This window comes from Aspergillus pseudotamarii, assembly GCF_009193445.1.
Source record: "Aspergillus pseudotamarii strain CBS 117625 unplaced genomic scaffold BDV38scaffold_33, whole genome shotgun sequence".
In the NCBI taxonomy this organism is placed as follows: Eukaryota; Fungi; Ascomycota; class Eurotiomycetes; order Eurotiales; family Aspergillaceae; genus Aspergillus; species Aspergillus pseudotamarii.
The window spans coordinates 228,745-253,984 of record NW_022475047.1 but is presented as its reverse complement, the minus strand read 5'-3'; the positions used below and the strand labels follow the sequence as shown (position 1 = coordinate 253,984).

The 25,240-nt window shown below is 47.5% G+C and overlaps 6 protein-coding genes across 6 annotated transcripts; 2 read left to right on the top strand and 4 right to left on the bottom strand.

Moving 5' to 3' along the window:
- Positions 1-1,393: 1,393 nt before the first annotated feature.
- BDV38DRAFT_271960 (putative chromate ion transporter) lies at positions 1,394-3,190 on the bottom strand (the record flags this gene model as incomplete). Its single annotated transcript, XM_032057404.1, has 4 exons — positions 1,394-2,022; positions 2,078-2,679; positions 2,737-2,858; positions 2,942-3,190. 4 exons carry the CDS (start codon positions 3,188-3,190, stop codon positions 1,394-1,396), a joined length of 1,602 nt encoding a protein of 533 aa, XP_031912682.1.
- Positions 3,191-3,985: 795 nt separating this feature from the next.
- On the bottom strand, positions 3,986-4,647 carry BDV38DRAFT_283830 (CVNH domain-containing protein; the record flags this gene model as incomplete). Its single annotated transcript, XM_032060119.1, has 4 exons — positions 3,986-4,048; positions 4,115-4,170; positions 4,234-4,428; positions 4,488-4,647. The coding sequence occupies 4 exons, from the start codon at positions 4,645-4,647 to the stop codon at positions 3,986-3,988; spliced, it is 474 nt and encodes a 157-aa protein (XP_031912681.1).
- A 1,529-nt stretch (positions 4,648-6,176) lies between these two features.
- BDV38DRAFT_293795 (uncharacterized protein) lies at positions 6,177-11,022 on the bottom strand (the record flags this gene model as incomplete). The annotated part of the gene is made up of 15 exons (XM_032062335.1): positions 6,177-6,503; positions 6,568-7,507; positions 7,558-7,671; positions 7,724-7,843; positions 8,033-8,157; positions 8,206-8,258; positions 8,315-8,338; positions 8,394-8,488; positions 8,537-8,569; positions 8,620-8,798; positions 8,851-9,044; positions 9,095-9,540; positions 9,603-10,523; positions 10,582-10,673; positions 10,732-11,022. 15 exons carry the CDS (start codon positions 11,020-11,022, stop codon positions 6,177-6,179), a joined length of 3,954 nt encoding a protein of 1,317 aa, XP_031912680.1.
- A 4,957-nt stretch (positions 11,023-15,979) lies between these two features.
- BDV38DRAFT_249344 (ceramidase) lies at positions 15,980-17,398 on the top strand. The gene is made up of 7 exons (XM_032054835.1): positions 15,980-16,095; positions 16,151-16,163; positions 16,242-16,302; positions 16,362-16,505; positions 16,580-16,864; positions 16,932-17,034; positions 17,111-17,398. Exons 1-7 carry the CDS (start codon positions 16,040-16,042, stop codon positions 17,283-17,285), a joined length of 837 nt encoding a protein of 278 aa, XP_031912679.1. The 5' UTR covers positions 15,980-16,039; the 3' UTR covers positions 17,286-17,398.
- A 175-nt stretch (positions 17,399-17,573) lies between these two features.
- On the bottom strand, positions 17,574-18,500 carry BDV38DRAFT_271957 (alpha/beta hydrolase; the record flags this gene model as incomplete). Its single annotated transcript, XM_032057403.1, has 2 exons — positions 17,574-18,300; positions 18,349-18,500. 2 exons carry the CDS (start codon positions 18,498-18,500, stop codon positions 17,574-17,576), a joined length of 879 nt encoding a protein of 292 aa, XP_031912678.1.
- Positions 18,501-20,844: 2,344 nt separating this feature from the next.
- BDV38DRAFT_293790 (ABC transporter ATP-binding protein) lies at positions 20,845-24,818 on the top strand (the record flags this gene model as incomplete). The annotated part of the gene is made up of 2 exons (XM_032062334.1): positions 20,845-21,763; positions 21,823-24,818. The coding sequence occupies 2 exons, from the start codon at positions 20,845-20,847 to the stop codon at positions 24,816-24,818; spliced, it is 3,915 nt and encodes a 1,304-aa protein (XP_031912677.1).
- Between the last annotated feature and the right edge of the window lie 422 nt (positions 24,819-25,240).

Here is a 25,240-nt window from a genome sequence, read left to right as displayed (position 1 = left end):
ACGAATGAATATAATAATCGACCTTACCATAGGCAGTACTGCGCCAGGAAACAGGGATCGCAGTGTATACAGGTGGAAGTAGGCTGAATGGCTGGATCGGAGCCAGTAACCTCTCTATTTCAGAAGGACGGACTTATAGCCGCACACTGGAGACAGAAGTAGTAGAAGTCAGCTACAGTTTTTATAGATAGTTAGACTGCTATACAGGCGGTCTATAGTCCTCAGAGACCTTTAGGGCAATATATATTAGAGCATATCTATTATATAGTACCACAGTACAATATATAAAATCAAATTTATATCCAGTAGACACTGACATATATCGGAATCCCCGGAAATAAGGCTGCCGATAAAGCCGTAAATAAAGATACACAGCAAACCGGTAAAGCTATCGGTCTAGCTACCGTAGCCAAACAGCAGATGCACCTTCAGATCAAAGACAGTTAAATCAGGGAATAGGGAACAGAGAAATCTAGTAGAACTATATAAAAATTAGTCAAGATTCCAAATAAAAAAATACTGGATCTCTACAAAGATCTACCTAGGCTGTATATATCCATTATTATTCAAATAAAAATAGAGAGAACTAGAATAAGGTACTTTCTCTTTAAATTTAAGATCTCTAATTCCGACTAATATTGTTATAGACAAGGGTCTCAAATTTCCAGATATATCCTATTTTAGTATCTACTCTATACTGTATTTAGACAGCTATACTAGATAAACTAGATCTAAAATCCAAGAGAAAATAAACTATGACAGAATTATATCCTATCTTAAGACAATATGCTAGCTAATTTTGAAAGGTCGAGCACACTGGTTACTATGAAAGAGGGACAGACATGGAAGGTGGTATATAAAAGGTCATACCAGAGTGGTCAAACCTTCTCAGTACGCCTACTAATGATCACCGACTAGGAGACACTAGAAGAAGCTGGAAATGTAGGATGGCAAGGGATGGGAGGAGACAACCGCCAGGGGTGTGACAGGTGGCTTTAGTTGTACTTTAAAAATTTATTCCATTATCTTCTCTTGTAGGTATCACCGTATCACGGTGTTCTACGTTGGATTCTAGGCTCTTCGAGGCCCCTGCATCGCTAGACGTTCAGTAATTAGGCTCGAACAGGTTAATAGAATTTTGATTGATTGATTGATTGATTGAATAATGGACCTTCGAAGTAGATAGTAGCACATTAGAGCTGTAGAACTCCGATCAACCAGTATAAAGCACCTAGACTCACAACAGTCCTCCGAAGCAGCTTGAAAGCTGTTGGAATATACGATAGAGAAAACAACACCATCAAAGGGTAGCTGTGTCAGTAGAGGGGCCATGTACAGACCTCCATTAATTAACATGGGCAATTATACAAGTCATTACACCCTGTCACCGCGCCTAATAACCCACCACCCCATACCAGCAAAGCCCCAGTATAGCCCCAATAATAATCGCAGCAGCAGAGGGAACGTTAAACCATGCACTTTCTGCGTAAGTGACAGCAGCAACTACAACCCACCATGGCTCCTTTGCTAGACTCTGCCCATCAGTAGTCCCAGGAGTAAGATACCCAATCTCCCAGAGCCTGTAAACAGCAGTGAATACTAAGCCGACCGCCGCTGCATTCACACCCCTCAGAAAATCGACAACCCATTTTCGCTTCCGGAGAGTCCCCCAAAAACTCTGGACAGCAACAGCCAATGCAATCCCAGGAAAGAAGATTCCGAGTCCTCCCAGAAAGGCACCAAAGATGGTTGGGGACGGTGACTTTTGTAATGCTAAAGCCCCGAGATAAACAGCAAAGTTAAAGTTGGGGCCTGGGAATGCTTGGATGATTGCTAGTCCGAGAAGAAAGTCTCGACCAGAAACCCAGCCAGGTCCAACAACATAGGACCTAAGGAGGGGAATAACAACTGGCCCGCCGCCGAAGATGATAGTCCCAGCCAGATACATGTTGGTGAAAAGGTCAAGCGCCAATGGTGGTCCCTGGGAGACGCTTCTACCAACAAGAAGGCCAATGAAAGATGCTAGAGTCGGGTTAATTTCACTTTTGCGGTGGTAATTGCCTAAAAGGAAACTCACCAAAGAAACACACTGTAATGAGGATTCCCACTCGGATACGGATACTATGGGTCGGCGAAGGATGCCCTTCTGCATCCTGATCAGGAGGAATGTCTGCCGAGCTTAATGGTACCGATTCGCCCCGAGGACCAACGTTTCGCGATCGGACTGGATTGCTTTGCGATTCAGTCGTATCGCCGGTTTGATTACTAGAGCCGGGAATTCGTCCACCCTCTTCCATCGGAACACTCTCCATAGTTGCTAATTCCGTTTCAGTGGTAGGATGGACCGTGTGTCTTCTCTTCCATGCAAGCTTGATCTTCCGGATTCGCTGGCTCATCCATCCATCCCAGATAATGCTTGCCAGGCCTCCAACAACCATTAAAAGTGGGAAATACCACAGAGAATTATAACATAAGCCAGCACATGCCCCGAATATCACCAAGATGCGAGTGAGCTTATCGCGGATCGCCTTCTCGGCTAACTGCACAGCTGCAAGTGCAATGATCCCAACAGTTGAGGAGTTTAAACCAGAGAGAAGCGCATACACTGGTAAAGGAAGGGTGTCGCCAATTTTCTGGACACCAAGGGAGAGAGCATACATGCCAATCGCTCCCGGTAGACTATAGGATTGTAAATTCTATTATAGAACCTAATAGGAAGAGACATTGACCCCTTACCTCCAAACGAAGAAGACCAACAGTGCTGGAATAAACCCAGCATGTAACAAGGTAAGGCAGAAGATCATCTTTGTGCTTCCCGGGCCAGGAAGACCCTGGCATATAGCAAAGAGCTCCTGGTACTGCCATGGTTATCAGTCCGACAGTATTCTTCGGTGAAGAGACGCGCAAGACAGAATTGAGATGGGACAGGACAACAACGCACAGTCTGCTCATCTACCCATTTTTCTTTGCCTCCCTTTCCCTGCACAAATCTCTCATGCAGAATACGAAAATGAACGGGAGGCCCACCAAAGCTGGTGAAGCCTAAGTCCCAGGTTCTTAGAAACACATCTAGCATGCGACTCGACAGCCCGTCATTATTTTCGCTTTTTCTCGCTACGAGTCTCTGCCACTTCCGATTCAGAGATCGAAGAGAAGAGATATGTCGCGAAAATGAGGCTGGGAGAAGCATTGCTTGGAGGTTACCACAATCTTCAGAGAGTGGGCTGATCTCTTCTAACCCTAGATTGAAGACGAAAAGGAAAATTCACGACATTAGATATCAGGTTGGCTCGTTCTCACGGCAAAGTTAAAACGGACACAGCCAGCCAATTATCTTGCGGAGCATTGTCACGATCTGCCAAGATTTCGTGCCAAGATCCACGAATTAAATGGAATGAATCGGGGTCCTCTTTGCGAATGGTTCGTGCGAAGTGAAGGGGATTTGAGGTTATGGAGGAAGAGAGAGGAGAACAGATACGAGACTTATTCTAGAACAGAGTGGATTTCTTGGCGGTTGCGAAAATTTGTTACTTGATATTGACTATCAGAACTCCTAGCGACTTATTTCTACTGTCTAGTGGTTCTAATTCTGCACAATCAATAGGCACGGCCCGTTAATCTTAAGCTTGAATAGCTTCATGATAGTTGCATTCGTAGAGTCCCTCGGGCTTACACCCTAATCGCTTTGTGGAATCACCCGCCCGTGGTATCTAATTTACAAGTATACTACTTAACCGTACATTTACGATCCAGAATATACAAGTTTCTATGGTAAAGAAAGGGAGTGGGACGGGGAGAGGGATAGAGCTGGAATTTATATTATATGCCTGGTAAGTCAATGCCACTATAGAATTGACTAGAGACTGTCTTGTAACAGAAATCATGTCCATAACACCGTCATGAATAGGATATGCTGAACCCGATCAATAGCGAACACCACTTCCCCTTTTTGTTCATCGAGCCGACCTTGCCTTCCCATCGATTCTCAAAGTCTTCCCTGGCGCTTCAAACGCTCCATCAGTTGGGGGTTGCGACGCGCTTTTTCAAGCTTCGAGAACAGTTAGTGACATTAGAACTGACGCTTGGGACATTGATAGAAAAAAGCCTCGCTAACCAATTTCTGCCTTGCCTGTTCTCTTCTTTTTTCGTCTTCCGCGCGAGCCACGTCCTCTGTTTGTCTTATCAGCGGCCATCCTGACCAGAGTCGGTGGTCAAATTGGATCAGGTACCCACCATTGAGAGAGATTCGACCATCTCTATTCCAGAGAATTGTAGACAAATCAAGACTTCTATCATGACCATAGGCATCCCGGGTAGTGAGGCGACCGTGAAGAATCGGTCGACCATCTCTTGTTACCTCCAGTCGGGGATTACTCATGGACGAAGTAACGTTACGTGCGGGATACCTCAAACTATAATTGAAGTTCCCTAGTGAAGAAGTTGTTATCATGACTATTACTTAAGGATATGAGGATAGACGGGCCTACCATCATCGTTCCCCAGAAAGTCATCGAGTCGGATTTGAGTAGAGATCCATTCTCCACTGTCTTTCTTTGCCTTGAAGCGGAGATCAGTAACCCATCGCTTTTCTTCTTCGAGTCTGTGATGCTCAAGGGACCAGGAGTTGCAAGTGGTGGCGATATTCATTGTTCGAGGCGGTTTTTGAACAGTAGAGGAGGAAGCTTGGAGGAAAATTATGGAGCTGCGTCCTTCCTGTGATTACTTGCAAGCCGTAAGTAGTGTCCTATTAGTACTGCTTTGTAGATGATAGGTTTCTTTAGATATACGTAGACTGCCGATCTTTCCTTCCATGGTAAAAACGCAGTAGAGCACGGACGACGCTGCGTGAAGTTTTCAGCTGGAACATGTCCTCCATAGTCGATCGATAGTCCAGTGGTGTTGGCTAGAATAGAAGCTTATCTTCACCGCTACTAAGAGCTGAAAAGTCTTACCTTCGTTTAGAACTTAATTCTCGAAAGAACTGGTTGAGAAGCGATCTATTGGCTGCCCCACATGGCAACCTCACTTTCGGGACTCTATTTACCGCTAGCATTGATTGGATGAGTTGTCTTCTGCATAAACATAATTAAGCTTCTGTAGTTCTTGTACGTGTCGCTTCGTGAATACCCTTATCTTGCTGACATTTCTGGGGAACCGATCGAGTGTAATCAGTAGATGCCTTGTGCCAGTTATGTGGAAACATGAATAGTTTTGGCTTAAGCTGATCACGGTAGACTAGAACACCCTGCGCTAAGCAAATCAAGGCGACTTTACTGATTCGAGGGGGGCTGATATCCACCGGAATCTTTTACCGAAGGGCGAGGATATCTTAACAACTCGAGAGCTTCAATTGAACGCATGCATTGATGCTAATCTGATGCAGTTATATGTTAACTGGTGAATGCTAACTCACTTAACTTACTATTAGTGTGAACTCTCTACAAGGAGGGAATACATATAAAGTTATAGCTTTCAAGGGCTAGTAGACCTGACATGGGAGAGGTATGCCTTCTTTCCCCTTCCTAACATGATCGACGTTTATGTGCCTCTGATAAAGGCATCTAGACGGCGAACGATTCTCCTAATTCCCGCCAACACGATTGGACTGCCGATCAATTGCGGGAGGCATTCCAGCTGAAAATCTCATGCATGTTGTTTCCAGCTGCCCCACAGTTTTTCGGCTAGATGCGTGAGTGAGGAATTACTGGAATTGCTCTCTAGACATCGAGATATCCATAATCGCTTGATTGAATCGGTGTATCTCCTAGTAGCTGACTTGGATTTTAAGTATTGGCTAACAAATATTGACCCGTGTAGTCTTTCTTGATGAGCCCAACCTTATCCACACCGATGTTTCCTCTAAACTCAACCTTGTCGAAAATCCGATCCTCTGAAGCTTTCTTTTTTGTTACGATACATACATTGACCCTAACAAGAGTGCTGTCGCAGTCTAATATTTCATTCTTTTAGTTAGGAGAGACAAGCATTAATACAGTAGGATATTATATCATCTTCCTTCAACTCTCCTAGGGAGGCAAAATTCGAGTCGAGAATAATCCAGCCCATAGGAGTCCGCTCACCCGAATACACTCTTGTCCCACTCGCTATAGTCGTTGGGCCAATCCTCAATACCAAGGCACCGATGAACCATATACCAAGTGAAACACTAAAGAAGATCAGCGAAGTTCATAAGCAGTACAGCCATTCAAACCTACCTGGGTAAATTCTTGCCAAACCGAATCACATTGCCACACATCCCTCGGTTCTAGCTTTGTTGTGTCACAAACTGGGAAGTTCCACCGCATCAACTCCCACAGAGCAACATCGCCGCCGCTATTGGTGGGCGGCACCCAGGAGAAGTAATCGTCGGAGCTGATTTCCGGACGATACTTGCCGTAGTGGTTCTGAATTAGCTCGGAGGACTTGGCGATGTCGTGCCCGGTGAAGCCAAATTCTTCCTCCAGTTTGTCGAGACCATAGGGAGTCGTAGTTGTGCCGGAAAACTATTCCACAGTCAGACTTTAGACATTCGCGTAAGAAGTCGGCGTGGGAGGATGGGCAACATACAACAAAGAAGGCTGTTCCATCAGGATTACAAAACTTGTTTTGCGTCCAATTGCTATACTTATCATAGACTTCCTCCATTTCGCCAGCACCGTCGCAGGGGTGATAACCACCCTTTTTCGGGGATTTGAAGAAGTCGTTGCCGAGCTTTAGCACCCAGACTTTTTGCTCTTCCCAGAGGAGTTTGACCATTGGAGCTGCAATCAGAGGGACCAGACTATCCGCCGAAGGCACCAAGGGGTTATCCGATTCGACGGACCGGGAGTCGACGAAGTCCCCAGTCTGCAAAAATCGCGGAAGAGAGAGCGTATTCGGGGCATTGATCCAGTTTGCATCTCTAGGAGGTACCTTGGTGAAGAGATTGTTGAACAGCGTATCAACTGCGCCCTCCGAGGCTCCATAGATATCCGCGGCTTTGTCGGTCATCTCGGCATAGGTGTTGAATTTTGTCTCTGCGTTAGACATCTGGAGGAACCCTACGACCTGAGATGAAACCCCCAGAGCTCCACCGGCTACTCCCCAGAACTGAGGCATCATAAAAACGGAGAGACCTCCTGCAATTGCCGCGGCTACAGTAAGGGCACTGGTGTCCGGGAATATGTTGTCGTTCTGGCCGGCTTTAGAATATGTATCGATCATTTTGGCGCTCTTCCAGTCCATCTTTTCCCAAGCAGTGTTCATTCTGCTCTTGACTATTTCAAGGTATCTTGCCAGATTCTGCGCGGCATATAGGACGGCTGCACGATAGAAGCGAGTGTCTTTGCACTTGTCATAATCGCCAAGGTTTTGAGCGCTGCAGGTATTGTCAACATTATTACAGTCCCAGATATAAGCATCGCTCTCCCGATCTGTGCCATTGTAACGTGCAAATGTTACAGGCACGCTTCGATCCCATTCGAAGTCATTTCCATTGTCGAGAGTTAGCTTTTGATACCAGGCAGACCTAGCAATGCGACTTAGTATTTAGTATTCAAATTCGCAGGGAAAACTTACGTAATTACCAGCCAGTTACCAATATCATACTGTTGCCAGTGAGATTTCTCCAGGTAACCCAAATTGCCGCAGATATCATCGGCAACATCATCGTCATGAAGAGGCCAGTTTTTGCTGGACATTGTCAGTTCAAGCAAAGAGAGAGATTGGCTTCGATGGGACATACTAGTAATCTTCTGGAAGCCCGTTGCTAGGGATTTCAGGTGTTTGCGTCGGAATGCTCGGGTTTCCACTTGGTGTAGGCTGCTTCGGAGGATCATACGGAACCAGCTTAGGGTCCAGAGTGCTGTCATCCAATGCACCTCCCCCAGGACATTCATTGAACCATGTGTACGCCTGCCACCGCGTTAGTACGAATGATATGGAACGTGCGTTCAACTTACAACGTTGGTCCGGGGAATGACCTGGTGCATATCAGCTCTACCCAGACCACCGAGGTTGGGGAAATGCAAATTTGCCTATGGCTGTCAGCGACTCATTCCTTCTGTCATGCGTGGGTGTACGTACGCCGCGGTCAGAGCCTTGGTATCGTGGGCCCTCGAGCTTTTTCCAGTTGAAGCTAGAACCAGAGGTAGGTATTTTGCCATTATTAACCCAGACCTATTCCCTGTTAGCTGATGAGCTGATAATAATCGCTGGGGAAATTACAGTAGTGTCGCCGTTGAACTTGTCAACCCATAGGAAGTCGGCTCTCCCGTCACCTGGACATAATAGTTCAGCATCGCCTTGCACTTAGACCTCATGTTTATAGACTTACCATTGACATCCGCCCACCGATGATCTAGGGATATGTCAGCATTGCCTGTACATTTGGAGCCTTAAAGGATAGAACTGACTTGCACGGTCATAGCCCTCGCTGTGCTTGACCTGGTTGACACTCTCGAATTTGCCGACCCCCTTATTGAGCCAGCCATCTGTACGACCATTCGGCCTATGCAACATTAGCCCATATACATTGTAAGAAGCAGAAGAAACCTACTCCATGCAAAGGTAATCGGCACGCCCATCCCCACTGCGTGCTGTTAGCGTCATGAAAAGCACATCTATCGCGACCAAACTCACTCGATATCAGCAAAGCGCAGTCCAAGGTCATAAAGGCCAACACCCCAGCCCTCGTTGCATTTTGCGCTGCCGGTGACTATACCCTGGTGTGTGAAGAAGGCATTCTGTACACTCTCGCTCCACTTGTTCAACCAGACTTCAGCCTCTCCAGTGTCCCGATTGACAGACCAAAGATCGCACTAGGGATATTGGGTCAGATACGCTTAGCATGGAAGGCAGAGAGGTTATTACCTTCCCGTCACCGTCAAAGTCAGCCAGGTGTAGGCCTTTCCGATCCTTATTAACGTTGAAAATTTCGATGCCTTCTGGGATCCAGACAGGCGGATCGTGGATATTTCCGTAAAGGAATCCGCGACCCTCGGGAGAAATCCAGACATAGTCGTCTGCACCAGTTCCTCGCATGTCACAATAGTGATCTCCGTCCGCTGCTGAAGATTAGTTACATGTCTACTGGAGATGAGAGAGCATGACAAACCCTTCAGCTGAGTACCGCCATGCCCGGTATTCTTGAAGGCGTGCGTGTTATGCTTGTAGTTCTTTCCGTCCTTCTTCGTTTCGATGACAACATAATCGGCACCACCGTGGGCATAGACTCTTCCAAACTTGACACGGTCTCTGGTACCCTTCTTGCCCATTCCTGGATGCGTGACGCCAGCAGCTCGCCACTCGGGCTTCAGACTCTTACCAGTGCCCCGGTTGTTGATATAGGTCGTGACCTCTCCTGTGTCACTGACCCACAGCCAGTCACTGCGGAAGTCGCCATTGATATCGACAAAGCGAACGCCCCTGAGGTCACCCATTCCTTTACCAGTGAACACGGTCCCAAGGTCCTGCCAGTATCCCTGATACTCGGCAGTCGGTGCATCCTTTTGGCCGCCATTTCTCCAGCATTGAATGTCACCGTTGCCCTTGGCTAGACAGCTGATTTTGATGTTAGTCTTATGAGCGTCCGAGCCACCAGGACAGAAGAAATCAGAACATACTAGTCAATTCGTCCGTCGCCATCGATATCCCCCAGTCGCACATTGGCCTGGTTCAGATCGCCACCGGGGGCAGCTCTCACCAGGCCGATAGACCGGAAGGTAGGAGGGTTGCCGCCCTCATTGATCGAAACATACATGGCACCTTCGCGACTGATGCAGATGAAGTCGTCGTAACCGTCACCATTCACGTCGCCCCAGCGCACACCTCGCGCAAGACAGTTGTCTTTGACATCAATCTTAACGCCGGCGCCAAATTCCCCATTGTTGTTGTTGATGTACATCCAAGTGCCAAGACCATCTCTGGTCCAGACAAGCTCATCCAGGGCACCTTCACGGTGGGCACCCCACTTGTTGACCAGCTGGGCATAGTTAAGACCAGGGTGAGCATCCCCTTCGCCGGTGGTAGTAACCGACGTCAGATACCCCATGGGCTGACTGCTATGGACATAGTCTCCGTCATCATACCCACTTCCACGCTGTGTTTGGACTCGGCCGCGGTCATTGCCACTACCATATTTTTTCTCGCAAGTTGTTGAGCTCTTGTCATCGACCCCGATATCTTTGGGCGGCTGGAGCATGCCTTCCTTCTCAGCTACCTGAATAGCGGCCCACCAAACAGAGGACATTTTGAAGTATCCGTGATCTGTTGGGTGGGTACCATCCTGCAATTCGTCTAGCGTGATGAAGTCACTCATTTCCGCCAGGACAATTCGCTGCCCCTGCTCGCGGCGGTCGGCTACAATTTGGCGAATCTGCGCGCTGATCAAGGCAGCGTTCTCCGGAGCCCACTTATTGGGCAGGAGGGTGGACAGGACGATAGTTGTTCCAGGGATGGCATCGAATAATCGTGTGAGCATGGCGTTCATCCGCTCGCCGGCCGTATCGGGATGAAACGGCTGAGTGGCATCATTTGTGCCAGCACTTGGAAGGAAAGTCAGCAAGAGAATATACCGTGAGACGGCAGCAGGGGTTGACATACTTGATGAGGATGAGATTCGGCTGTTGAGGAATGGTCCTCTCGGCCATCCTTGCAACCTCTTCAATTCGATAGCCACTATGACCTTCATTTTCCTGTTACAGGTTAGAAACTTGCCATTTGATTGAAGCTGTCGCAAGATGGATTACTCACGTTGTCGTGCATGGTACCAGAGGACAGACTGCCCACCATGTTGACCTCCCATCCAGCGTAGCGCAGCTGCTGGCGAAGAGAAATGCGGTACCCATTCTTGTCAGATGATTTGAGTCCAGTGGTAATCGATGCCCCTAGGGGCATGATTCGTAGGGTAAACGGCTTTGTCGCACGAGCCTGCAGCGACGCGGTCTTGGAAGGAGAAAGCGCGTCCAGATATACAGAGAGTGACGAACAAACGAGTGACAATAGGGTCAGCCCTATGAGGCAGACCCTCATGGCCCAGCCCATGGTTGTTGGCTTTCCCATTTTCTGTGGCCTAGAGATGTGAGATTTAGGAAGAGCGCATGGCCGCAGGTCTTTATATTCCCACCCCGAGCAGCCATGTGACTGTTCACTTGGAATATACCCTCAATCCTTTTCTGCTCGTATCGGTTACTTCCGTTCCTGGGGCTAATTTAGATCCCAAGCTACACTAAACGGCTATGGAGCCGGCCCAGACACACTTAACTGTAGGGCGTATATGCCGTATCAAGGCTCTAGACATCGCAATTACGGAGTACAATTTCGGACAGCATATCACATCGCTCAATGTGGATCCAATGTCAGATACCTAACATGGCATATGCTCCAAGCCCATTCCTCAAGTCATCCGGAATCTATCTCTCTTGGGTTTGGACTAGTCTCTCTGCCAACATCGGATCAGCAAGAAGGAGTGTGAATTAGGAATCGAAGCGAGGCTTATGTTTCATAGCAACATCGGTATTCACCAAGCGCCATGCAGACAGCTATGACTATGTATGAATTAGTGAGGACAGGAGAGAGATTACATGCACAATATCTTATGCCCAACTGTGGATCATAGCTCGGTTGCACTTGATCTATAGTGTTGTCTTGGCAAACCGGCATTCTCCTGTCTTTCCTCGCCCCATGCATTATCGTTTTTTTCTGGGTCTTATCTTCTTCCTAAAATGAGCAATTCCAAGTAGCTCTCTACCTTATAGTCTACAGTATTAAGAACCAGTTTACTCCGCTATCCCAGCTGCAGTCCAGTGATGAGGATACTTGATGCAATAGCGTGGGGAACGGATAAGGGCTTACCGGGGACGTAGTTGGCTAAAAACCATGCTTGATATAGCAAGACCCACTAAGCCAAGAGGCGTATCAGCCTTAAAGGGTAAAAGAACAAGTCCACTAAGGGCCTGCCCGAGACTCGGCAAGACCTTTGGCCCCATGCCCCTTGAAAATTGCATCTGTGTTAATAGTGAATCCTTGAACCCCCAAAATCCTGCGGGGCCAAAACTGTCAAATCTCCGTATGCAATTTAATATTATCAGGATATTGTCCTGTCAGTGGCCTGTTGTGTGGCCGTGCCAAGAGCCCGGTACCTTGCTGTCTCACTTACGTTCGTCTCGATAATATATCGCTATGTATCTGGTTCTTTGAGCTGCTGGCTACGATAGAAATTTCTATACTATACTGGAAAGAGTTCTTCTATTGTGTTGCCCCTGAATCTAACACAGGTTCTACCATATTAGGCATGATGCCAAGATAGAAACGATTTTGTACACAGCGGTACCGTAGTAGCCATGAAATGACTGAATAAAGCTCTGATTTCTGAACCATCTGTGTCACTTATAAGTTCAAATACTTCAGTCTGATCACTGTGTACATAATCTCGGTTCGATCCTTATACTCGTATCATCAAGTTGAGACATCATCGTCAAAGCATGGGCTGAATAATCATGATGGTTTTTGCTAGTAGTAGGGAACATTGTAGTAAACACGTGATATATGATAGCAAAAAGTCCTGTGCACAGATTATCTCGGCATTTACAAAGACCACGAGGAAAGGAACCGACAAGAATAGATTGCCGTGTACGCTAATGCAGGGGTAATGCGTTCTCAAAAGCTGCATAACTTCCATCAAATGTATTATGGGACATGTCAGCAAGTGTTTCTTGGAGGGCATTTTCGACAAATGAATGTGTCCTTCCCGAAAGGGTATCTGTTCGCTGTTTTGCCATACTTGACTCCACTCTCATTTTATACCTGCTGGATGTATCTCGAGACCTCCCTAGGACTGGCTTTGGCCTCCTTTCCAACACGGTCCAATGATATCTCGAGTGCTGAGAGAGAGAGTAGCTCTGAATGACCAATTTGCCATTCTTTTGGCCCCAGAATACCCGTATTCCAGTCCAGCTTGAGCAATGAAATAAAAAATTGCAGGACACCAAGGGCAGAGTGAGATAATATCAAGCCAATCCTATCTGCTAAAGAACTACTGTTGGGTAAAAGGTAGTTCGAGAAGGTTTGTGAGCGGGTCTGAGGCGTCTTTCTAGGGCCTTTTCCAGGCCCTAGCGCCACGTTAGTGCACCCATAAATGGCAACCTTGAAAGGGCTTGCGTTTTATTTCGGCAATATTTCCGAAGTCCTTCCTGCTCCCATCAACGACTTTGCCTTGGTGGTATGTATTGCCGCGTAGTCGTCACGAAATCCGCCTGGCTATCTCTAAGCCCCAAAATACAAGATTGCGGATTGGGCCGGTGGCGTCATTGTACATTCCCTTGTGGCGATATTCTGCGAGGCTGGGGGTAGGCTTAGCATGATTTACGCCTAATGCACTCAGGTCACTAAGTCCTATGGTAACAATTAATGCTGAGGTTCAATTTGTATGTATGTTCATGTGCTATAACTGGCGGGAGGTTGAGAGTTCCTGTCCGTAGTTGTCAGTCTGCTTGATTCCACAAACAGATAAAAAAGTAAAGGTGGGCAGGAAACATGGCGCGGAAAGTCGAAGTGTTTCGATAATGTTAACTTGGCAACTAAATACAATGCTTGTATTGTCTTCCCCGTACGACGTCCTGAATGTATGTCTTAACTCATCATGATTCTTTCATTCGGAGATTGACACGTAAATACATCGGCAGAAATTCCATTATAGACAGCAATTCCAATCTCGAAAACCCTTGAGCCGACTCGGATGAGGTCATGAGTTACAGAATGGGCGCAAGATGATGACCCCTGTGATCAGGTCAGCCCAACTTCCTTCTCCACGACCCCGCAAGCAATCCATCAAACAAGAAGATAAAGACGATATCTTTCCAAACATAGTCTCCAGTTTACAGGTTAGGCCTCAAAGGTGTCTTCCCTAGCTCCCACAGGGGCATCTACCCCAGTCTTCCTACTATCTATACATTTCCCACCGCTACCGGCTTTTAGATAATCTCTTTGATAAGGTCGCCTCTCCGGTTAAAAGGCACTGCTATGTAGTCCTTGCTCCTATCACCGACCGTCATAGTCGATTCAAACGACATTGACAACTTCAAGGCGCTGCTCTACAAGGGCATTCGCTATGACTACAGAGTTTTATCCATGGTCGATGGGGTGAAGACGCGGTATCCGCGTGTTAAACAAGACAGATTTCATTGTCAAGAACTCGTGAGCGTAAGTTAGAACATAAGATGGACAAGCATAATGCCCAGACTGGAATGGTCGCATCATGATGATGTTCGTCCCTAAGCCGGTGCGCCTTGTCCGCAGTTTCCTTATCACCAGATCATCAACACCCCCACTGGCAATATAAGTGGCTATAATCAGCTCCTTCGTTCTTTGAAACGAAATGTTCTTTCCTTGCTCAATTCATGAAAGACTATATCCCTCATATTTGGACCGCGCAGCCCGTTAGCAGCGCTCAGCCCCAAGCTCACAAGACCAAGTACGTCGGCATAAGCCTCCAAAAAACTGCATCGGTCGAGGTACTCGGTAATTAACTTATCAGGCCTTTAATCCAGCTCCACAATCTTCTTCATTATGTCCAATATCTATATATCCTCTTCTACCGGGTCTAGCGGGAATTCCTCCAAGAAGGCGGTCTCGAGCTTATCCGGGTCGCTATAGGTAATAGGCTTCCAAGTAGGATAGGAGAGCTATTTACAAAGTATATAGTATATAACAAATTACATCAGAGTAAGAGAGGACTATATATTGGCCAATAAGTATGTGTGACAACTCTAGCTACGATATAATCCTTTTTTACGTACACAATATGTACGGCCTAGGAATATAATTTAGCGTTACCTCATTTAATTATATCGATATAATCAGAACACAGGCTATTCGTTCTATAAGCATGTAAGTGATTGCTCAGGGTTATGCTCTACTACCTAGAAGGCTCGGACCCTCAATGTAAATCACAACCGAGTCATTCACATAACGAACTGGAGTACGGCCTTTGGTTATAAGGATGTTCTTTGAAAATCATTTCGCCTAGGGATTTATCATGGGGGCTTTCAACCCACGGTTGAAGTAGCCATATGGGCAGAAGAGCTTCGGGACTAAAGCTTGTAAAAAGTATCACTAGTGTTAAATCGTGCCCAAACCCCGAGTCAGTTGGGTCGCGGTGAAGGTATATGTGGCTCTTGCTGTTCTACTATCTAATCATGTGCGTTAACTTTTCTTTCTTCCGTTTCCCTCTTCTTCTTTGCTATTCTCGTTCCCCATATCATGCGCCTTAGCTATGGCTTTTTATTCGAGGGACAATTGGATCATAGCACACTTCTACAACAGAGCCGTCGACATTTGAGTATATTTATGGCGAAGCCTTAATTAGGCATGATTTGTAGGAACGTTTAAGCCGAGCTAACGTATGGAGTTAGATTAGGCGATGGCCTGCCAAGGAAACAAAGGCCGCGAGAGGGCGCAAGAGCTGGTGGAACATGTGCTGACAAAGTACTAACTTGTTTCCCGAAGCATTCGGTGTTTTTAGTTTTGAACCTGCAAATGTAGGTTGATGTTAGGTTGGTAGACAGACGTATACCAATAGTTTTCGGCATGCTTCCTTCAACCAAGCCGAGCTAGTAGTTACTCCTAGAGCGATTTTCTCAGAGCCCCACGACTTATCTCTACGATCTAGCTGTATTAATCACCATCCCATAAACTGGAGAAATTGTATAGAAATGAGATATTCGACATTCTTGTATAATAGGAAATGTGCTATGTCATAGAAGCGGTGCAAATTCTGCCTTCGACATGGGTAGTGGACACGCGAGAAATTGATACATTGTTACTCGACCTGTAAGATGCCAAGATCAGTATAACAGGCTACAATAGAATGCTTGACCAATAGAGTCTGATCTTGTTAGACTGGATCTATTTATTCCCGATCGCCGTTAGTGCTTATCTCCGTATCGATGATGCCTAGTCTTCTAGACCATCACGAAACTCTTTGTCCTTACGACCTCTTTTTAAACCACCGTAGGTCTTACCATAAACATAAACGCTATTCCTCACTGTCAATATTAGGAAGATGTTCGCAGAAATCTCGCCTAGCGCATTCTGGGGAGCGCAAACGGCTAAATCTAAGTTAGTATGCCATGCTGCTTATTGTAGAGCTAGCTACAAGCTGACTTCTCGAAAGCTTTTGCGAGGAGGTCGGTAGCTACCAGAATGTCATGGGTGCCTCGTTCCATACTACATGCTACTAATACATATCGGTTGGACTGGAACAGGATTATGTGGTGACAAGATATATCGCCGAGTTCATCAACAGTTTGACCAACATCGTGTACGGTAAGCGCCGACGAAAACCTTCATCCTCTTGCCCACAGAGAGTCTTACAAGAAGCGCAGTACTCTACGCCATTTATGGCCTCCGCAAGCTGCGACAAAAATCAAGTTGCGATATTTTTCGTGCCATCCCGTACTGGGGTTTGATGGCCGTTGGAATATGCTCTGCCGCGTTTCACATTAGCCTTAAATACCACACCCAAATGTGTAAGCCCCACTCATATTCAACATGTCTGTTTGATTGGGGTTAAATTAGTCTAACCCCATGTTATGGTCATCAGTGGACGACCTCTCCATGCTTTTCACGACGACCCCGGTTCTTCACCAGGTCTTGACCGTCAATACCAGTCGCAGACATTCGGGTATACTGGCTATTCTACTCTGGTCATCTCTTATGACCCTAGTGGTTTATCACGTCAGAACGGATGAGCTTCTTTTTCACTCCCTATCCTTTGCAATCATGGTGACCGTCATAGGGATCCGCACCATGCAGTTGATCAACGCTCGGACACTACCAGGCTCAGCGTCTCGAAAACAGATCTGGGGGATGGTAAAATTCGGAGCAGGTAAGTTACACTCATTACTTTCCATTTGGTATGTGTTGATGGACGGAATAAGTGATTTTCAATTTGGGATTCTACCTCTGGTTGATTGATGGGTGGGTATGTGGGTTTCTGAGAAGCGCGCGGGCGAGGATAGGTCTTCCCTTAGCTTTTCTATTAGAGCTTCACGGGTGGTACGTCTTTACCTATTTTTATATCCCTTTCTTTTCCACTTTCGCGCCATTGCAATTAACGCCGGAAATGGAACAGGTGGCATATATTTACCGGAATTGGCGCCTACATCTTCATTGCGGTGGTAGATCATCTCGTGTCTGGTGAGAGTCACAATGGTCTTGAAGAGTCCTTTGCTTGGCCTGCTTCATGGGCTTCTAGGTCAGTTTTTGCAGGAAGCGATGCGGAGGTGGCTCATAAGAAACAAAGTTGAGGGAGCGACTACGTTCGTCTTCTAAGCTTAAAGATAGAGACTTTGCTGTGACTACCTAGTAGCTACGCATCTTAATTCTATACTATGTGGATATCATTTGCACTGAGTTTAAGGTGAAGACCTACTTTCAATATGTACCACCTTTGCCCGGAGGAAGATTATGTATCGCTCATGACATAGTTCTTCTATGCATCTCGCATTGATCTTGCATCACTAAAACACAAGTTCTCTTTATTAGATCTAGTTTCCGAACACCATTAGACCCTCCAATATCAAGCCCAGACAACCTTAGTTTGGCAACGGCCAATCTTCAAAGAATGCAGTTAAACCTCGACTCATCGAACACGCCATGACACTCGTGTGCTCTTCACCATCGTACTCATTCACAACGACAGTATGTAGTCGCTTGCTGTCCTGCAGCATCCCAACAAGATCACGTGAATTATCGCCCATTCTCAAATCCGAAGCAATCTGTTTTCGCGCTTCATAGTGATCGAGTGGCTCGTTGTTCCACTGAGGTGGACTTTGTTCATGAGACCCAAAGAAAACCATTAGCGACGGCGCCTGCTCGTCTGCCGCCCTCTCTTGATCTAAAAATGACTTCGCTTCATGCAATATACACCGGCTATTCCACCATATCGAGGGACTGCTCGCTATGTAGCAGTCGAAGGACTGCGGGCGTGTGAATAATGCGTGCAGGGCAAATAACCCTCCATAGGAATGACCATATAGGGCTTCTCTGGAGAACGACAGCTTCGGAAATCGCTCCTTGATCGCGGGACGAACGGCTTTCTCGATAAAATCAAGACATAGATCCGCTCCTCCATATCCGTTTATCTGGGCTTGTGTGGGTGGTGTTAAATCTAGACTGCGACGTCGCGCATCGTACAATTTTTTGGTTAAGGGATATCCGATCGCGACAACGATGCCTCCTCCGGCAAAATGTGACGAAGCTGCTCGGCGCCAGGCGGCTTCTGTCGCGGTTAAAAATAGTGCATTTCCGTCGACAATGTATCTGGTTTTGGGTTAGAGAGTGTCCGCTTGGATTTTTGATTTTACTAACATGATCGGAAGTTGCTCGTTCCCAACAGGGGGGTCGTGGCCTTGCCAGTGAAGTGGCCAAGAGACTTGGATCAAGTATGATTCACCCTGTTCACTGTCCAAATAGAATTGCTCCGAGTTGGGAAGCGTGATTTCTGCTACCTTATCGCCCATATTCGCGGTTGATATCTGTCGAAGAGGTTTCGTGAAGCTGGGAGGAAGTCTGGCGCGTGGTAGAATAGTGTCACGAAGGAAATTGCACTGGCTAACCGGGGAGAAGGTACTTTTGAGAAATTCCCTCGGAAAGGAGGAGGGTCGAAGGGAGACCGATGCCGCAGCCAGCGTTCGGGTCCACATATTGGAAACGAGGGGACCAGTGAAGCACTCCTGCTACGTATACTGGGTGTCTGCTCCTTATCTGATGAGCCCAAAGCCCGACGCACTAATGTTTAGTGCCGACTGGGGGACGAATTAACGCCCAATCGCCTAGAAGACTGGGTCCTTAATCAGATCAGATTAGATCATGAGTTTTCCGGATGAACACTCACAGCATCTCGTATCAAGTGGGTTCGAATGGGTCCCAGCGAGCTCGAAATGGTAATTGGTTAAAGTTCTAATCTCCGGAATAATAATCTTGGTAGGAATTCCAGTGTGGAATATGATCTTTCAGTCATACAACCGTTTAAACGCCGATCGATTGACCATTCGAATCCTTGGCCTCCTGTAGGGTGAGAAATTTCTGAAAAACTCCAAGCTGCCAAAAATTAATCCGGGTCGACCCGGGTCCAATAACTGAGAAACACGGCAGATAGAGCGAAGAAATTTTCACGGCTGGACATTCTTGGGATTCCACTAGTGAGTATGATTAGTGACTTGGCAGTGGGGCTCGTAACAACGGGCTTGTCATGGAGAAGAGTTTTTACACGAGCTCAGCTTACACAGGGGGGCAACTGTAAAGGTAGAGCAATACTATATAGTTCTAAATACCTCCATGACCCGTCTACACAGTATCTTAAGGTCCAACTAATCCCATAAGCAAGCCATACTTGAAGCTCTCGGCCCAGTGTAATGATTTTTTCATGAAGCTTTGGAACTCCAGTGGATCTTTTTGTTGAATTTGGAACTGGCATATTCCAGTTAAATAAATGATACATAAAGCACTTTAACACAACTCTGTCTGTGTCTGTGCCTGTGTCATGGCCGTCACTGAATAAGCTGCTGATTTATGGTAGCGTAGACTACTTCTCAGTGTGCATCCCGACCTCTAAGGCGACCCAATTTTATAGTATGGTTCTAGTCAATTCATGGGAATTACATTCCACGGACTCTTTAACTACTCGATGAATCACAAATGTAGTAGCTGTGGTGCATGCTGTGCAAAACCGAAGCTATATATCAATCTCCTGAGTACTCCATAGCATGAGTTATATCTCCGAACTTGTAGATCGGAGCAAGCCTTGGCAACAGTCATACAGCGATTATGTAGGGATCCGACGTGGCTAGAGAGAAAGGAAAGAACAGCATGACTTACATATAATTTTAAGCCTACATGAAAGAGACACGTTCTTAACAGATCTCACGCTCAAACCTTTGTAGCTCAAGGAGCGGATAAAGAAACGGAGACCTGTCTAGAAATGTAACCTACTGACAACTGTGAGTTAATTGGGATAGCAAATCTGTAATATATTTAGTCATAGTCCGTAGACTTGACTCCATTCACAGACGTGCGTTACCTGCCCCAGTGACGGGATGATGGCTGAGGCTTTTTCCATTTTCGGCAAATGTTGGGGCGGGTGGTTGCGATGGTCATTCTTAGCTGCTTACACACAGCGGCGAGACCTCTTTCTAATTACCGGATTTGAATGCGTAAACTGAGCCAGGTCAAGCCAAGCGCATTATCAGTGGTTAAGTGGATTCCAATGGATCCTTGGAGGGTTGAAGGGTCTGGGCGTACTGTTATGACGGTCCGATACATACAAGACGTGACCATACCATCCCATACCATACGCAATACCTGACCAAACGGAACCCTAATCAGATGCAGCGACTCCCCAACTCCTAGCATCAATATCGCGCGTTCTTGGCGTTGCTCGCTTGAATAATCAGCTCGGATCTGATAAAAATTGAGTGTCGGCCTAGTTCCTGTCCGAGGTCGGCATATTGCATCAAAAAGGGAATGGGATGGTCGGGTGGATTCGTTATGTGTCATGCCCAGAGAACTAGACATTGCTTGCGTCTGATGGGCTTTTGCAGGCGGGAGCAGAGTGCCGTCGGAGCTTTCATTCGAACAAATTAGTAGCAATCCCGTCAAAGATTGTTCTTTCACCTTCGCATGTTCATCTAGTTGCTCGGTATCGTTGCTCACGATAGAGTAACGATAGACGTCCCAAGGCATCATGGGTACTGCATCGGAAGCGTCTAAGAACGCAGAGGCGCCAGCTAAGGCCAGTGTAAGTTATTTCTCGATCCTTCCTGCAGGCGGTGCTTGAACTCATAGCGATGTCTTTGTCTACAGCTTATGCGCCGTGCCACCTCGTTCGGTCGTTTGCTGGTCTATGGCAGCCCCTCGTCGTCCGACCTAGCCCTTCTCTTCATCGGTTTTATCACCTCAATTGCCTCTGGAATTCCCTTTCCTATTATGTCAATTGTTTTCGGACAGCTAGTGGATGGACTAAACTCCTCAACGTGCAACGTCACCCCCTCCAACGCCGACTCCTACCAAGCGGGGCTCAATGATAAAATCTTGTTGATCGTATATATCGGTATCGCCTATTTCGCTCTCATTTACATTTACGTCCTCTGCTGGAATCTCTCCGGCGAGCGTCTAGCCCAGCGTCTGCGAGAGAAATATTTCAGCGCTATCCTGCGCCAGGATGCCGCGTTCTTCGACAATCTACCCGCTGGAGAGGTATCTTCACGAATCACCGGGGAAATCGCCGTCATACAACAAGGTTCTTCAGAGAAGGTCGGCATTGTGATAAACAGTATCGCATTCTTCATTACCGCATACATAGTGGCCTTCATCAAGGACCCCAAACTAGCCGGCATGCTGGTCTCCCTCACCCCAGCCTACCTGATCATGTCCATAGGCGGAGGGTATTTCGTACAAAAGTTCTTCGGCCGCGCACTGGAAGGTATGGCGAAGGCCTCATCGGTCGCACTGGAAGCGTTCTCAAACACAACGGTCGTGCAGGCCTTTTCGGCAAGTGCACGGCTAGAGGAGAAATTCGTGGAAGTTTTACAGCCTGCTTTGTCAGCCGGTGTTTGGAAATCAATTGCTGCAGCCACGCAGGCGGGTCTGTTATATTTCATCGCTTTTTCGGCCAACGGTCTGGCCTTCTGGCAAGGGTCGCGACAAATTGCAGATGCTGTAGAGTCTGGCGACAATGGCATATCCGTGGGGAACACGTTTACAGTTATTCTCATTCTTGTGGATGGTAAGTCCATCAGACCTGTTGAGGGTTGTGGATTTATGTCATGCTAATCTCGCTCCTAGCATCTTTGATTCTCAGTCAGGCTGCTCCGTTCTTGCAAAGCTTCGATGCCGCAGCCGTAGCGTTCGGCAAACTAGAAGCCGACATTGAACACCCGACTACCATTGACGGTACCGCTGAAGATACTGGCCGTATGCTGCCAGAGGTTACGGGAAATGTGGAATTGCGGAACGTTTCATTCAAATTCCCGTCCCGACCGGACAAGCCCGTGCTACAGGACCTCTCGTTGACCTGCCCAGCTGGTCAGCAGACGGCTATTGTCGGACTCTCAGGCAGTGGAAAGTCTACCGTCGCAGGGTTGATTACCCGATTTTACAATGTGGATGAGGGCGCCGTACTATTGGATGGTCACGATGTCAAGGACCTAAACGTGAGATCTGTCCGCAGTCACATAAGTCTCGTACAACAGGAGCCATGTCTTTTGGATCGGTCAATCCTTGAAAACATCGCGCTGGGGCTCATCAACTCTCCTAGGCACGATCACCTGCGTCACATTCTCATGGGTAGTGTTCTCGCGGAGGTCGCGGCAGCAGTGCGAGATGGCAAGGATCTAGTGACCGCTTCTCTGGCACATGGGGATGAAGCACGAGAAATCGTGGAATTGGTCCTGCACGCTTCTCTCTTGGCCGATGCGAACGGGTTCATTGAGCGCTTGAAAGAAGGCTTTGGAACGCTAGTTGGGTCAAAGGGCAACCTCATCAGCGGCGGGCAAAAGCAACGCATCTCCCTGGCGCGAGCCTTGGTGAAAGACCCGCGTATACTCATCCTAGATGAAGCTACTGCATCACTGGACTCGGCGACTGAGGCGCGTATCCAAGAGGCACTAGATAACGTGGCGATCGGCCGGACTGTGATTACCATTGCCCACCGCCTGTCGACTATCAAGAATGCCGACAACATTATCGTCATGCGCCAAGGGAAGTTAGTAGAACAGGGAACCCACCAGCAACTGCTCGAGGTTAACGGTGCCTATGCTGAGTTAGTTCGTCTCCAAAACCTCAATGTGCACGGCGGTCAAGATGATGAAGAGACGGAGGTGAGCTCCGCGCATTCCAACTCTTTGGTGCCAGTAATCAGTGAGAAGGCCGGAGCTTTGGAGACATCATCTGTGGTCGATGCCATTGACGAAGAAAAGACCAAGCCTGGGAAGACTGCGGAGCCAGAGAATGCGGTTGAGGAAAAGCGAAGCCTTGGATCAACTCTGGGCTCTATGGGTTCCCTCTTCCGACCCTACACATTCGTGCTGATCCTGGCAATCGCTGGGGCTGTGATCATCGGTGGCACGTATTGCGGATCTTCGGTGATCTTCGGCAACGTCGTGGGCAAACTCAGTGGCTGCGAGGAGCCTGACTCCATCCGTCATGCCGGAGAACTTTTCGGACTGATGTTCTTTGTGCTGGCTATCGTCGAATTCTTTGCTAATTTCGTCAGCTGGTCACTGTTTGGTTGGGTGGCTGAACAAGTTATTTACAAAGTACGCATACTCTCGCTGCGATCCATTCTCGAGCAGGATTTAGCATGGCACGAAACAGCAAATCGGAACCCATCACTATTGCTGTCGTTCATTACAAAGGATAGCAGTGCGTTGGGTGGGCTAACAGGTTCTGTGGTCTGCACTATCCTCTCGGTTCTAGTCAGTCTCGTCGCGACCATTACTATGACACACATCATTGCTTGGAAGATTGCTCTGGTATGTCTATCTGTGATCCCGCTGTTGCTGGGCGCTGGTTATATGCGAGTTACTACTCTGGCCAGTTTCGAGGAGCGACATCTAGAAGCCTTTGCAAAATCTGTGGGCATTACCGTTGAGGCCGTCAACTCAATCAAAACCATTATGTCGCTGTCTCTGGAGCACGAAGTGCTTGGTACATACCGTCGGTCTCTCTCGGCCCCAATGCGCCAGATAGCTCGACAGAGCGCCTGGGCGAATCTCTGGCTAGCTGTCGGGTACGGACTGAGTAACTTCCTCTATGCACTCGCATACTGGTGGGGGTCAACGAGAATCATCGCCGGTGAATACACTCAAACCCAGTTCTTTATCGTGCAGCTAGCACTGCTCGTCAGTTCCCAACTATGGGGACAGATGTTCGCCCTCGCACCCGACGTCTCACGCGCATTCCAGGCCACGCGGCGACTGTTGAACCTGCTCGATTTGGGGTCAACGAAGAAGCTATCTGCACCGCTCGCGCAACCGGGGGATCTCGAAGCCACGGCACCTCCCCGCGAGAAGACTTCCTCTTCTGACTCTCGCGACGGCATCAGTGTTGCCTTCAAGCAAGTCCGCTTTTCGTATCCTGCACGCCCAGACACCCGGGTGCTACACGGTCTGGATTTGAACGTCCAGCCGGGGCAGTTTGCCGCGCTCGTGGGACCCAGCGGGGCGGGCAAGTCCACAATAATCTCTCTCGTTGAGCGGCTCTACGGGCCTGACTCGGGAACAATCGAAGTCGACGGCCACAATATCGCCTACGGCGACGGCTCATTCCGTGATGATATTGCCTATGTTCCTCAACAGAGTGTCCTGTTCGAGGGCACGATCCGATTCAATCTGACCCTAGGCGCCAGGCCAGGCCAAACAGTTACCCAGTCCGAATTAGAGGAAGCATGTAAACTGGCTAACATCCACGATACGATCATGCAGCTTCCAGATGGCTATGATGCCTACTGTGGGCCAAACGGTGACCGGCTCTCTGGCGGTCAGAAGCAACGTTTAGCGATTGCGCGCGCTCTCATCCGCAAGCCTAAGCTCCTGCTGCTGGACGAGTCGACGAGTGCACTCGATGCGGAATCGGAGAGATTGCTGCAGGACGGGCTTGAGAAGGCTACGAAACATATGACGGTTATTGCCATTGCGCACCGACTGTATACTATCCGCAAGGCGGATGTGATCTTCCTAATTGAAGATGGTCGATGCGTTGACCGAGGAACTCATGCACAGCTGATTGAGCGCAGTGAGAGTTATCGCGTGAATGCCCTGAACCAGGCGGTAGATGGTTGAAGGTCTTTTTCCATCTCTAATTTAGGAGAGAGGGCATACTGCATTTTACGGGAGTATATTACAATGAAGTCGTTGACCATTTCTTGGATTGCATGGCCATTCCATTATTAAAAACACAAAATTATATAGATCTCTTTGTCTGCATCATTCTTATCCACAGTTTTAATTATAATCTTTGCAAAATTCTACATCGGTTCTGACTATCCCAAGCTCTTGTAATGTTGTCATCCAGTTGCTTGTCGCTTTACATTAAGATTTGATTTCCATAGGTTCATTATAATGGTAGCGACAAGGCAACTCACTGTCGTTGTGAAGCCCTTATGATAATGCTAAGTGAAGACGCAGTCAACTAGGAGAGATAGATCAATCCTGAGCGCTGTACATAGAGATATGAATGCAATTCTTTAAGATTCCTCAAGTAA

Coding starts and splice junctions, on each gene's coding strand:
- BDV38DRAFT_249344 (XM_032054835.1), top strand. CDS start 16,040: ATGTTCGCAGAAATCTCGCCTAGCGCATTCTGGGGAGCGCAAACGGCT. Junction 16,506..16,579: donor TAAATACCACACCCAAATGT/GTAAGCCCCACT, acceptor TATGGTCATCAG/TGGACGACCTCTCCATGCTT. Junction 17,035..17,110: donor CTATTAGAGCTTCACGGGTG/GTACGTCTTTAC, acceptor GAAATGGAACAG/GTGGCATATATTTACCGGAA.